At 44.6% G+C, this 13,822-nt stretch overlaps 1 protein-coding gene across 1 annotated transcript in view; it reads right to left on the bottom strand.

Annotated features, from left to right (window-relative positions):
* Positions 1–13,822, bottom strand: part of LOC306940577 (matrix metalloproteinase-15-like) — a gene marked incomplete at its 5' end in the record, with an annotated part of 78,768 nt that overhangs the window by 15,946 nt on the left and 49,000 nt on the right. The window contains one exon of the mRNA XM_079525674.1: positions 8,962–9,101. Coding sequence (XP_079381800.1) covers positions 8,962–9,101 — 140 coding nt within the window. The remainder of the gene's footprint in view (positions 1–8,961; positions 9,102–13,822) is intronic.

The following is a 13,822-nucleotide window of genomic DNA, read 5'->3' as shown; positions in this document are numbered from 1 at the left end:
AGTGCCGCGCTATGAGCTTGTAGGTCTGCTATGAACTTCTGCGTGAACTTGTAGGTCTGCTATTTTAGACAGACAGACAGACAGACAGACAGTGGCCCCCAAAAATTGCAGACCTACAGACCTACAAGCTCATAGCGCGGCACCAAGTGCCGCGCTGTGAACTTGTAGCTCTGCTATTTTTCAAAAATAGACAGACAGACAGACAGACAGACAGACAGACAGTGGCCCCCAAAAATAGCAGACCTACAAGCTCATAGCGCCAGGGCCGTATCCAGCACTTCACAGATGGGGGGGTCCAATTGGTACCGGCCCACATGCACGCAAAGCAGAAATAGCCTAGTGCAAATCTTACCTTTTTGATGAGCCTGCCCGAGACATATACACGGCTTTAACCAACACTGGCATAACATAAACAGACACGTAATTCCTGAATCCTATCAAAGTTCCCCCATAGAAATACACTGAAATCGCCACACTGCTTATAGTTGCTTACCGGTTCAACTACTGCACAATGGTCGTCAGTGTTGTTGTTGTTGTTGTCGACGAGTGTGTTTATTGCACACACCGGGGGAGGAGGGGGTACATTTTTCGGGACAGCTTGTAGGTCTGCTATTTTAGACAGACAGACAGACAGTGGCCCCTACAAGCCACTGTCCCGAAAAATGTACCCCCTCCTCCCCCGGTGTGTGCAATAAACACACTCGTCGACAACAACAACAACAACACTGACGACCATTGTGCAGTAGTTGAACCGGTAAGCAACTATAAGCAGTGTGGCGATTTCAGTGTATTTCTATGGGGGAACTTTGATAGGATTCAGGAATTACGTCTGTCTGTCTGTCTGTCTGTCTGTCTGTCTGTCTGTCTGAAATAGCAGACCTAAGTTCACAGCGCGGCACTCGGTGCCGCGCTATGAGCTTGTAGGTCTGTAAGTCTGCAATTTTTGGGGGCCACTGTCTGTCTGTCTGTCTGTCTGTCTGTCTGTCTAAAATAGCAGACCTACAAGCTCATAGCGCGGCACTCGGTGCCGTGCTATGACCTTGTAGGTCTGCTATTTTTGGGGGCCACTGTCTGTATGTCTGTCTGTCTGTCTAAAATAATATATTTTTGGGGGCCACTGTCTGTCTAGCTCATAGCGCTCATAGTGCGGCACTCGGTGCCGCGCTATGAGCTTGTAGGTCTGCTATTTTTCAAAAATAGCAGACCTACAAGTTCACAGCGCGTCGCTATGAGCTTGTAGGTCTGCTATTTTTGGGGGCCACTGTCTGTCTGTCTGTCTGTCTGTCTGTCTGTCTATTTTTCAAAAATAGCAGACCTACAAGTTCACAGCGCGGCACTCAGTGCCACTTGTAGGTCTGCTATTTTTCAAAAATAGCAGACCTACAAGTTCACAGCGCGGCACTCAGTGCCACTTGTAGGTCTGCTATTTTTGGGGGCCACTGTCTGTCTGTCTGTCGGTCTGTCTGTCTGTCTGTCTGTCTGTCTGTCTGTCTGTCTGTCTGTCTGTCTGTCTGTCTAAAATAGCAGACCTACAAGCTGTCCCGAAAAATGTACCCCCTCCTCCCCCGGTGTGTGCAATAAACACACTCGTCGACAACAACAACAACAACACTGACGACCATTGTGCAGTAGTTGAACCGGTAAGCAACTATAAGCAGTGTGGCGATTTCAGTGTATTTCTATGGGGGAACTTTGATAGGATTCAGGAATTACGTCTGTCTGTCTGTCTGTCTGTCTGTCTGTCTGTCTGAAATAGCAGACCTACAAGTTCACAGCGCGGCACTCGGTGCCGCGCTATGAGCTTGTAGGTCTGTAAGTCTGCAATTTTTGGGGGCCACTGTCTGTCTGTCTGTCTGTCTGTCTGTCTGTCTAAAATAGCAGACCTACAAGCTCATAGCGCGGCACTCGGTGCCGTGCTATGACCTTGTAGGTCTGCTATGTTTGGGGGCCACTGTCTGTATGTCTGTCTGTCTAAAATAATATATTTTTGGGGGCCACTGTCTGTCTAGCTCATAGCGCTCATAGTGCGGCACTCGGTGCCGCGCTATGAGCTTGTAGGTCTGCTATTTTTCAAAAATAGCAGACCTACAAGTTCACAGCGCGTCGCTATGAGCTTGTAGGTCTGCTGTTTTTGGGGGCCACTGTCTGTCTGTCTGTCTGTCTGTCTGTCTATTTTTCAAAAATAGCAGACCTACAAGTTCACAGCGCGGCACTCAGTGCCACTTGTAGGTCTGCTATTTTTCAAAAATAGCAGACCTACAAGTTCACAGCGCGGCACTCAGTGCCACTTGTAGGTCTGCTATTTTTGGGGGCCACTGTCTGTCTGTCTGTCTGTCTGTCTGTCTGTCTAAAATAGCAGACCTACAAGCTGTCCCGAAAAATGTACCCCCTCCTCCCCCGGTGTGTGCAATAAACACACTCGTCGACAACAACAACAACAACACTGACGACCATTGTGCAGTAGTTGAACCGGTAAGCAACTATAAGCAGTGTGGCGATTTCAGTGTATTTCTATGGGGGAACTTTGATAGGATTCAGGAATTACGTGTCTGTTTATGTTATGCCAGTGTTGGTTAAAGCCGTGTATATGTCTCGGGCAGGCTCATCAAAAAGGTAAGATTTGCACTAGGCTATTTCTGCTTCGCGTGCATGTGGGCCGGTACCAATTGGACCCCCCCCATCTGTGAAGTGCTGGATACGGCCCTGGCGCTATGAGCTTGTAGGTCTGCTATTTTTGGGGGCCACTGTCTGTCTGTCTGTCTGTCTGTCTGTCTGTCTATTTTTGAAAAATAGCAGAGCTACAAGTTCACAGCGCGGCACTCGGTGCCGCGCTATGAGCTTATAGGTCTGTAGGTCTGCAATTTTTGGGGGCCAATGTCTGTCTGTCTGTCTGTCTAAAATAGCAGACCTACAAGTTCACAGCGCGGCACTCGGTGCCGCGCTATGAGCATGTAGGTCATGTCTGTCTGTCTAAAATAGCAGACCTACAAGCTCATAGCGCGGCACTCGGTGCCGCGCTATGAGCTTGTAGGTCTGCTATTTTTGGGGGCCACTGTCTGTCTGTCTGTCTAAAATAGCAGACCTACTACAGACAGACAGACAGACAGACAGACAGACAGACAGACAGTGGCCCCCAAAAATAGCAGACCTACAAGTTCACAGCGCGGCACTCGGTGCCGCGCTATGAGCTTGTAGCTTGTAGGTCTGCTATTTTTCTAAAGCAGACCTACAAGTTCACAGCGCGGCACTCAGTGCCACTTGTAGGTCTGCTATTTTTCAAAAATAGCAGACCTACAAGTTCACAGCGCGTCACTTGGTGCCGCGCTATGAGTTTGTAGGTCTGCTATTTTTGGGGGCCACTGTCTGTCTGTCTGTCTGTCTGTCTGTCTAAAATAGCAGACTCATAGCGCGGCACTCGGTGCCGCGCTATGAGCTTGTAGGTCTGCTATTTTGGGGGCCACTGTCTGTCTGTCTGTCTGTCTGTCTGTCTGTCTATTTTTCAAAAATAGCAGACCTACAAGTTCACAGCGCGGCACTCAGTGCCACTTGTAGGTCTGCTATTTTTCAAAAATAGCAGACCTACAAGTTCACAGCGCGGCACTCAGTGCCACTTGTAGGTCTGCTATTTTTGGGGGCCACTGTCTGTCTGTCTGTCTGTCTGTCTGTCTGTCTGTCTAAAATAGCAGACCTACTAGCTGTCCCGAAAAATGTACCCCCTCCTCCCCCGGTGTGTGCAATAAACACACTCGTCGACAACAACAACAACACTGACGACCATTGTGCAGTAGTTGAACCGGTAAGCAACTATAAGCAGTGTGGCGATTTCAGTGTATTTCTATGGGGGAACTTTGATAGGATTCAGGAATTACGTCTGTCTGTCTGTCTGTCTGTCTGTCTGTCTAAAATAGCAGACCTACAAGCTCATAGCGCGGCACTCGGTGCCGCGCTATGAGCTTGTAGGTCTGCTATTTTTGGGGGCCACTGTCTGTCTGTCTGTCTGTCTGTCTGTCTGTCTGTCTGTCTGTCTGTCTGTCTGTCTGTCTAAAATAGCAGACCTACTACAGACAGACAGACAGACAGACAGACAGTGGCCCCCCAAAATAGAAGACCTACAAGCTCATAGCGCGGCAACAAGTGCCGCGCTATGAGCTTGTAGGTCTGCTATTTTAGACAGACAGACAGACAGAGGCCCCCAAAAATAACAAACCTACAAGCACATAGCGCGGCACACGGTGCCGCGCTATGAGCTTGTAGGTCTGCTATTTTTCAAAAATCTTTGAATATGAATGAATGTCAGGATTTAGAAGGCATTTGTAGATTCGTCCTCATGTCTACAGTCCCATTCTGTTGGTCTGTACCAGGCTGACTTCTAGAGGTACCTCTCAAAACATTTCATGTGAAAAGTACCTGGAAGCCACATCTCTGATGGGTGTGGTTTACCCTTAAGGGGTGTGTTTTTTCCACCCACCGTGTAATACAATAAATGGACAGTAGGTGGCAGTAGGACAAAGGCCAGAGCAACTATACATTCCAGCTGGCAAATAGTAATTTGCACTGCATTTTTAGGGATTGGTAATTGTCATTGCTGCTGTCAAGGAGTGAAACATGTAACAATATACCCAGCATTACTCAACCTTTTAATTTACCGTAGTATCATATATATATATATATATATATATATATATATATATATATATATATATATATTATACAGTGATTATGGTAATACGGTTATTTGTCAGCTGTTGTATAGAGTGCTGATTGAAGTTCTCAGTCACAGGTCTGGTTGCTGCAGCGGTGCTTGGAGGCGGAGAGCCATCCACCTTCCACCCGCCCACCTGGTCACTGTGAGCCTATCACCATCCACCTTCCACCCGCCCACCTGGTCACTGTGAGCCTATCACCATCCACCTTCCACCCGCCCACCTGGTCACCGTGAGCCTATCACCATCCACCTGCCCACCTGGTCACCGTGAGCCTATCACCATCCACCTTCCACCCGCCCACCTGGTCACCGTGAGCCTATCACCATCCACCTTCCACCCACCCACCTGGTCACCGTGAGCCTATCACCATCCACCTTCCACCCGCCCACCTGGTCACCGTGAGCCTATCACCATCCCCCTTCCACCCGCCCACCTGGTCACCGTGAGCCTATCACCATCCACCTTCCACCCGCCCACCTGGTCACCGTGAGCCTATCATCATCCACCTTCCACCTGCCCACCTGGTCACTGTGAGCCTATCATCATCCACCTTCCACCCGCCCACCTGGTCACCGTGAGCCTATCACCATCCACCTTCCACCCGCCCACCTGGTCACCATGAGCCTATCACCATCCACCTGCCCACCTGGTCACCGTGAGCCTATCATCATCCACCTTCCACCCGCCCACCTGGTCACCGTGAGCCTATCACCATCCACCTTCCACCTGCCCACCTGGTCACCGTGAGCCTATCATCATCCACCTTCCACCCGCCCACCTGGTCACCGTGAGCCTATCATCATCCACCTTCCACCCGCCCACCTGGTCACTGTGAGCCTTTCGTCAAGCGGAGGGCCGGCCTGTGGAAGCCTATTTAAGCGCAGCTGTGACTTGAGCTCATCGGCATTGTGGCTCAGTTTGTCATACTGAGAACACTCTGTCCAGGGAGCTGTGAAGCTATATTGTATAAAAAGCCAACACTAGGGACTCTGAAGGTTTGGAGCGCCCTGAGTGTCTGAATAGGATGCCTCTGTCGCAGTGTTGATGTTACAAGCAATTATACTTACGTTATGGTTTAACTGGTATGGTATAAGTTAAAGGGAGTTATGGGAGCTTGCTTTTTGTAAACTTATAGCACTGCCACATAATATTCATTAAGGATTTATTTTAAAATGTCATTTAAAAGAGCATGGCTCAAAATATTCCTTTAACACTATATCCATCCTTATGTGTAATGTCCTATTTTCTTTGAGATGTATCTGTTTTGTTTTTGTTTATGTTTTGGAGGGTCAATGTCGGGAGGAGATTGATTGATTGACAGGCTGTGGCGCTTCCGTCATTAAAACACACGGAAGTCGCCGGCTCTAGAGACACAAACGAGCAGGGAGTCCACGTGAGACCTGATCACGTTCGTGTAAACGTTGTCTGTATGCTATACGGTGGAATATAGCCAAGGCCACCAACTCACCGCTGACAGGAGTAACCCGGCCGGGAACCGTCATCTGCTCCGTTGAGAGTTTTGTTTGTCTGACTGTTTGTGTCCAGGGAGGAGTACTGCTTGTCCGTCTGGAGGACCGTGGATTTACCGTTGGATTGTTTACGTTTGGGGATCTTTACGTTTGGATTAACTTTATTATTTTGGGTTGGAGCGTCAGGGAGACGTGGATATTTCATGGAACAATACGAACAATAGAGCGAGCGTGCGTGCGTGCGTGAGAGGCCCGGTGTGTGCGGTTCGGACATAGCCTATACGGACAATATTTAACCTGTCATAAATGCTGTGTAACTGATTGTCAATGAGTTTATATTGCATATAGATAAACTATTTATCTCAGACGTATGTCTGTGTTGGAGTCAGTGGTTTACATCATTGCATGCTACATGGTTGAAACTTATCAATTTTATCTTTAAAGGAGGATCATTACTACCCCGTGATTTTTAGTAACTGTGATAGAAATATCTGAACTTATTTTGTTAGGCATAAGGTAGAGTAGAGAGTTTCCTTTTGTTGGCTAGGTTTAGGTAGAGGGTTCATTTGCATTTAGGTTAGGGATAGTTCATTTTGTTTGTTTCTCTGGGTTGCCCCATACAGCCATTTTTGGATCATTGTATAATTTAAATAACAGCATCTTTAAGTTGTAACACGATAAGGCTCGAGCAGAGTGCTCAGCCCCAGATATTGGATTTGGTTGGAAACCCATTAAACTATCGTTATTAGTACGTCATGGTTGTCTAGATAGAAGATTATATATATATATATATATACTCCCATATTTATATACCTTTTGTAATTTATTGCATATCTTCTATTTATTTATAACCTTATTGAAGCACTGTGAATAAACAACAGTTCACTTTCCAGCCTTGTTGCATGCTTTAATGACCCCTAGACCTAAGGGAATGTAACAGTTTTAGTCATCATAGCTTAGTTTTTATTTAGTTTCCGTCAGGGAAAAAGGTAGTCGACGAACATTTTTCTTACTTTTAGTCGATGAAATCAACACTGTTACAGACCCATAAGGGTCCATTTGGTTCCAAACTATCATTTGCTGGGGACCCCCTGGAAGTCCCTCGAGGACCCCTGGGGGTCCCTGGACCCCACCTTGGGAATCACTGTCCTATGAGACACAGACTGAGTAGGAAAGAAAGGGTGCAATTTTTTATCATGAACATTAGTGAGGACCAATTATATGAAGATAGGTTGAAAAGTGGTGAAGTGGTCCTTTAACTCATTCGGAGCCATAGCGCCATCTGGTGGACAGCTCTCACCGCCACGCCTGTATTCTCAACGGCGAGCACCTTTAGTTTAGTTTGAGTCAGGAAGTAAAAATCTGTAATGTAACTTGTCCCGCGATTGTTAAAAGCTAGGATCATAACGTTTAAAGAGCAAAATCAAGCTAGTTTTTGGTCTAAAAATAAGAATCAGAGATATTAGCGTTCTAAAATGCTGTGTCCCCAAAGACAGCATTAGACCAGCGGATTTTACATTTCCTTTGTTTTCACCGCACCGAAACGGGATTGTTATACAGGAGACAAATGATCACCGTAATCAATTAATAATAAAACAGGCGTCCAAAGGCGATGTCGGCGATAAATGAGTTAATGTATCACTCCTTTAATGGACTCACTGCTAATCTTCCTCCGTAGTCTGAAAACAACCTCTTCAGACTCCATCTTAACCCATAGTCTGAAAACCACCTCTTCAGACTCCATCTTAACCCGTAGTCTGAAAACCACCTCTTCAGACTCCATCTTAACCCATAGTCTGAAAACCACCTCTTCAGACTCCATCTTAACCCGTAGTCTGAAAACCACCTCTTCAGACTCCATCTTAACCCATAGTCTGAAAACCACCTCTTCAGACTCCATCTTAACCCATAGTCTGAAAACCACCTCTTCAGACTCCATCTTAACCCATAGTCTGAAAACAACCCATAGTCTGAAAACCACCTCTTCAGACTCCATCTTAACCCATAGTCTGAAAACCACCTCTTCAGACTCCATCTTAACCCATAGTCTGAAAACCACCTCTTCAGACTCCATCTTAACCCATAGTCTGAAAACCACCTCTTCAGACTCCATCTTAACCCATAGTCTGAAAACCACCTCTTCAGACTCCATCTTAACCCATAGTCTGAAAACCACCTCTTCAGACTCCATCTTAACCCATAGTCTGAAAACCACCTCTTCAGACTCCATCTTAACCCATAGTCTGAAAACCACCTCTTCAGACTCCATCTTAGCGCCGTAGCACTTTCCCTAGCCTTGACGACCTTACAAAGGCTCAACTTATGTAACTTAAATAGCATTTTATGTAGACATAGCACTCTATAGTGTATACGCATAGTTTCATTATATAGATATTCTACTGTTAGACAGATGTTAGGTTCTTTTACGTATGATTCATGATGACTATTTGTATGTCTTTGATGTAATACCATGTGATGTTCTTGCTTACTGTAAATCGTTCTGTGTCTGATAAATGCTTAAATTGTATGTTTGTAATAATAATCAAAACATACAAAGTAACAGTTCAGAAATAATTGTAGTGGAGTAAAAGTAAAAATGTTGCCTCTGAGATGTGGTGAAGTGGAAGTAGGTGCACACACACACACACACACACACACACACACACACACACACACACACACACACACACACACACACACACACACACACACACACACACACACACACACACACACACACACACACACACACACACACACACACACACACACACACACACACTAACCTGTTCTGCTGGACTGTTAATGACCACCAGATCAGCTCCTTGACTCTGACAGTAATCTCTACCTTCCTGCCATGTGTTCCATTCAGTAGTTATGTAACATCCGTCTCCAAACGTCTTCCATCCACCGGGACACGACTTGACTAAAAACATCAAACAGGAGATTTACTGATGGATTTTCAATGTACTGATAATCAATTCTAACACACAGTTGTACTAATAATAGTATTCAGAGATGTAGTGGAGTGGAGGGTAAAACTATGACTTTATTACATCAATGGTGTTTTCTACACATGTTTACTCAAAGTACAATAGTGTATATTTTTTACTTCTGTTAAGTGTTTTTGGATACTACTTGGATACTTGTAGTTTTTACTCTCTTTTAACTCTTAAATTAAGCCCTATTTTAAAATTATGTTATTTGAATATATCAGATCTACAAGCCAGCATGATGAGCTTGTAGATCTTAATTTATTTTGAAACGTTTGACAAGCTTTGAAAGTTTGAGTACTTTTACTTTGGTATAATTTATTGGTGCAAGTAACATTTAGGCGTTTTTAATTTTTAATTGTAACAGAGAACTTTAATATTGTGGTATTGCTACTCTTACTTAACCCATTCAGGACAGGAACCCTTTCTGGTGTTTTAAGCATTATGTTATACTTTAGCTATTGGAAAATAGCAGATCTACAAGCTCGTAGCGCGGCACCGAGTGACGCGCTATGAGCGCAAATCATTGAACAGGCCTATATATTCTTTCAGAGCGAACGTTTTTAACTCATATCTTTGCTTCTGGGGAGGTCCCTCTGGAACAACATATTTTCAGACGGGGGTCGGGGGCCAATTATATATAATTTCTGGTGGTCCTTGACATGAAATACTTTGAGAACCAGTGATATAGAAACAGGTTTTTCAGAAAAAACTGTTCTGATTTAGAAGACATTAGAATCTGGTCTCAGTCCTAAATGGGTTTAGTAAAACATCTGAGTACTTCTTCCACCACTGAATGTACGCATGTTTATAAAGTATGAATGAATGAATGAATGAATGAATGAATGAATGAATGAATGAATGAAGGAATGAAAGACAATACACAACCCTGATTGGCCGATGGAATCACCGACACACGTAGCTGAAAACAGTACTTGCGCTCTGCTCGCGCAAGTAATAACTGGGTGGGGCATGCCTTTCCAACTTGCATCGTTCCATGTAATAACTGGGTGGGGCATGCCTTTCCAACTTGCATCGTTCAATGTAATAACTGGGTGGGGCATGCCTTTCCAACTTGCATCGTTCCATGTAATAACTGGGTGGGGCATGCCTTTCCAACTTGCATCGTTCCATGTAATAACTGGGCATGCCTTTCCAACTTGCATCGTTCCATGTAATAACTGGGTGGGGCATGCCTTTCCAACTTGCATCGTTCCATGTAATAACTGGGTGGGGCATGCCTTTCCAACTTGCATCGTTCCATGTAATAACTGGGTGGGGCATGCCTTTCCAACTTGCATCGTTCCATGTAATAACTGGGTGGGGTGCCTTTCCAACTTGCATCGTTCCATGTAATAACTGGGTGGGGCATGCCTTTCCAACTTGCATCGTTCCATGTAATAACTGGGTGGGGTGCCTTTCCAACTTGCATCGTTCCATGTAATAACTGGGTGGGGTGCCTTTCCAACTTGCATCGTTCCATGTAATAACTGGGCATGCCTTTCCAACTTGCATCGTTCCATGTAATAACTGGGCAAGCCTTTCCAACTTGCATCGTTCCATGTTATAACTGGGTAAGCCTTTCCAACTTGCATCGTTCCATGTAATAACTGGGCATCCCTTTCCAACTTGCATCGTTCCAAGTAGGCCAGTGCCCAACGGGCAGCGCTCTAGTAAACTCCAGTGTCTAAATAATGGTTATGAAGTGTTTCGTTATAATAGTTATTATAAGTGTATAAGAACTATTATGGATCCAGGTGGATCTATAGGATGGCTGTGGGATTGGTTTGGGTTTTGGTTTATTTATTTTGAATCTGGCAATTATTTTTGTTTGAAATGATTACTGCTGATATGCTGTGTAATCCTTTCAATAAAACAAAAATTCAATTTGACATAAGATTTGACTGGCAAAGGTTTCTCAATACTCACTCCATGAATTACACCCCCTAGCCTAAAGCCTTTTCAAAATAGGCCTATATGTTATATTGAAGTGGTTGTCAGAGTGGGGGGTCCCCACTTCAAATCTTTTTTTTTTTTTTGGGGGGGGGGGGTCTCCACTTCAAATCTTATTTTGGGGGATCCCCAGTTCAAATCTTATTTTGGGGGTCCCCAGTTCAAATCTTATTTTGGGGGGTCCCCAGTTCAAATCTTATTTTGGGGGATCCCCAGTTCAAATCTTATTTTGGGGGTCCCCAATTCAAATCTTATTTTTGGGGGTCCCCAGTTCAAATATTATTTTGGGGGGTCCCCAGTTCAAATATTATTTTGGGGGGGGTCCCCAGTTCAAATCTTATTTTGGGGGGTCCCCAGTTCAAATCTTATTTTGGGGGATCCCCAGTTCAAATATTATTTTGGGGGTCCCCAGTTCAAATATTATTTTGGGGGGTCCCCAGTTCAAATATTATTTTGGGGGGTTCAAATACCATTATTTGTGGGGGTCCCCAGTTCAAATACCATTATTTGGGGGGGTCCCCAGTTCCAATATCATTATTTGGGGGGGGGGGGGGGGTCTTTTTATTTATATGGGCGAGTGGAAATTTAATGCAAATAAATTAATTATAGCAAGCAAATCATGATGGTCTGTTTGTGCTCAATAGGTCACAAGGTGTTGTGTTTTAGCTTAAAAGCACACTTGTCGAAGAAGCTTGGCTTGGCTTCAAAACCAAATTTACATCAGTACTGAACAACATGGCTCCTTTGAGAGCCATCAGGGTCAAAACCCGCTCGGAGCCATGGATGAATTCGGACATACTGACTGCAACGAAAGCCAGAGACAAAAAATGCTCTGAATTTCAAAAATGCAAGTCAAAGCTTGCCAAGCGCTTCGACAGTGATCTCCAAGCTCAGCTGGACAACCTAAAAACCCAACGAAACAAGCTAAGAAATATTGTTACTGCCATGACCAAATCCGCCAAAAGTAACTTTATTATTAATAAAGCTGAGGAAAACAAAAACAATCCTCGAGAGCTCTGGAAGCTACTCAACAACCAACTAGGCTGCGGTCAGAAACTGAAAACCAGGTTTTCAAACATAAACATTAAAGCGAACGACACTCTCATCACTGACAAGCTTGATGTGGCCAACTACTTGAACATCTTCTTTACAAACATAGCAACAACGCTGGTTAACAATCTGCCCTCCCACTCTGGGCTCTTTGGTGTAGAGCACATTAAAACCTTCTACAGAAACCTAGGTGTTTGTAAAGACGATTTTAAACTAGTTATGGTAACAACTGATGAGGTACTTAAGAAACTGAGTGCCCTCCAACCCACAAGGCCACTGGCCATGACAATATTCCCTCCAAATTTCTCAGAGACTCCATCTCTATAGCTCCAATCATTACCCACATAGTAAACCTCTCCATCAAACAGGGACAGGTCCCCCTAGATTTCAAACTGGCCAAAGTAACCCCCCTGCACAAGAAAGGGAGTAAATTAGACCCCGGCAACTACCGCCCTATTTCTATTCTAAGCTCCATCTCGAAAGTGATGGAGAGAGAGAGAGACAGAGAGACAGAGAGAGTCAGAGAGAGAGAGAGAGACAGAGAGACAGAGAGTGGGGTCAGAGAGAAAGAGAGAGAGAGAGAGAGAGAGAGACAGAGAGAGCGAGAGAGAGAGAGAGAGAGAGAGACAGACAGAGTGGGGTCAGAGAGAGAGAGAGAGAGAGAGAGAGAGACAGAGAGTGGGGTCAGAGAGAGACAGAGAGAGAGAGAGAGAGAGAGAGAGAGAGAGAGAGAGAGAGAGAGAGAGAGAGAGAGAGAGAGACAGACAGACAGAGAGTGGGGTCAGAGAGAGACAGAGAGAGAGAGAGAGAGACAGAGAGAGAGCGACAGAGAGACAGAAAGTGGGGTCAGAGAGAGACAGAGAGAGAGAGAGAGAGAGAGAGAGAGAGAGAGAGAGAGAGAGAGAGAGAGAGAGAGAGAGAGAGAGAGAGAGAGAGAGAGGCGTTCTGTGTCTTGCACATGTCAAAATGAATTGGAATAAAAACAAATGATGTAGCCTATAGTGGGTCTGGATCGTATCTTGGTGAAGTCTTGCAGTGTGTGATGCCTTGTCGGCGATCAATCGTTTAGTGTGAAAGTCACAAAGATATTATGAGAGCCGATTAAAAACAAAAAAAGACTCTTGTAGTGTGAAATACATAACAACCTGATGACTCCCAGACAACTTTAAAAGTCCTACAATGTGTAGGGGTGATTACTGTATAGTTTTATATGATTAATACCAAACCTACATTAAACAATTAAGCTATTTTAAAACTCAGTTATTTGAATATAACAGATCTACAAGCCAGCACGATGAGCTTGTAGATATATATATTTTTTACGTTTGACATTTTTTTTAAGTTTGAGTACATTTACTTTTGTATATTGTGGTATTGCTACTTTTACTTAAAGCTGCTATAAACAATAATATGTCAACATTTTAATTACCTTTTTTGTTTTGGTATTCAGACAGCCAGCACTGGGTAGAACGCTCCCCCCAAAAAGGTAATCTCTGTGACAAATCTATAGGGCCGCAATCTGCATTCAAAGATGTTCCTAGAAGCTTTGTCATTGGTTAAAAAAAACCCGGTCGCAATGACTTCCAATCAGGAAGTAGACACGCAATTCGACCAATGACAAAGCTTCTAGGAACATCTTTGAATGCAGATT

This window comes from Electrona antarctica (genome assembly GCF_951216825.1).
Source record: "Electrona antarctica genome assembly, chromosome: 17".
NCBI lineage: Eukaryota > Metazoa > Chordata > Actinopteri > Myctophiformes > Myctophidae > Electrona > Electrona antarctica.
This window is presented reverse-complemented; position numbering and strand designations above follow the sequence as displayed.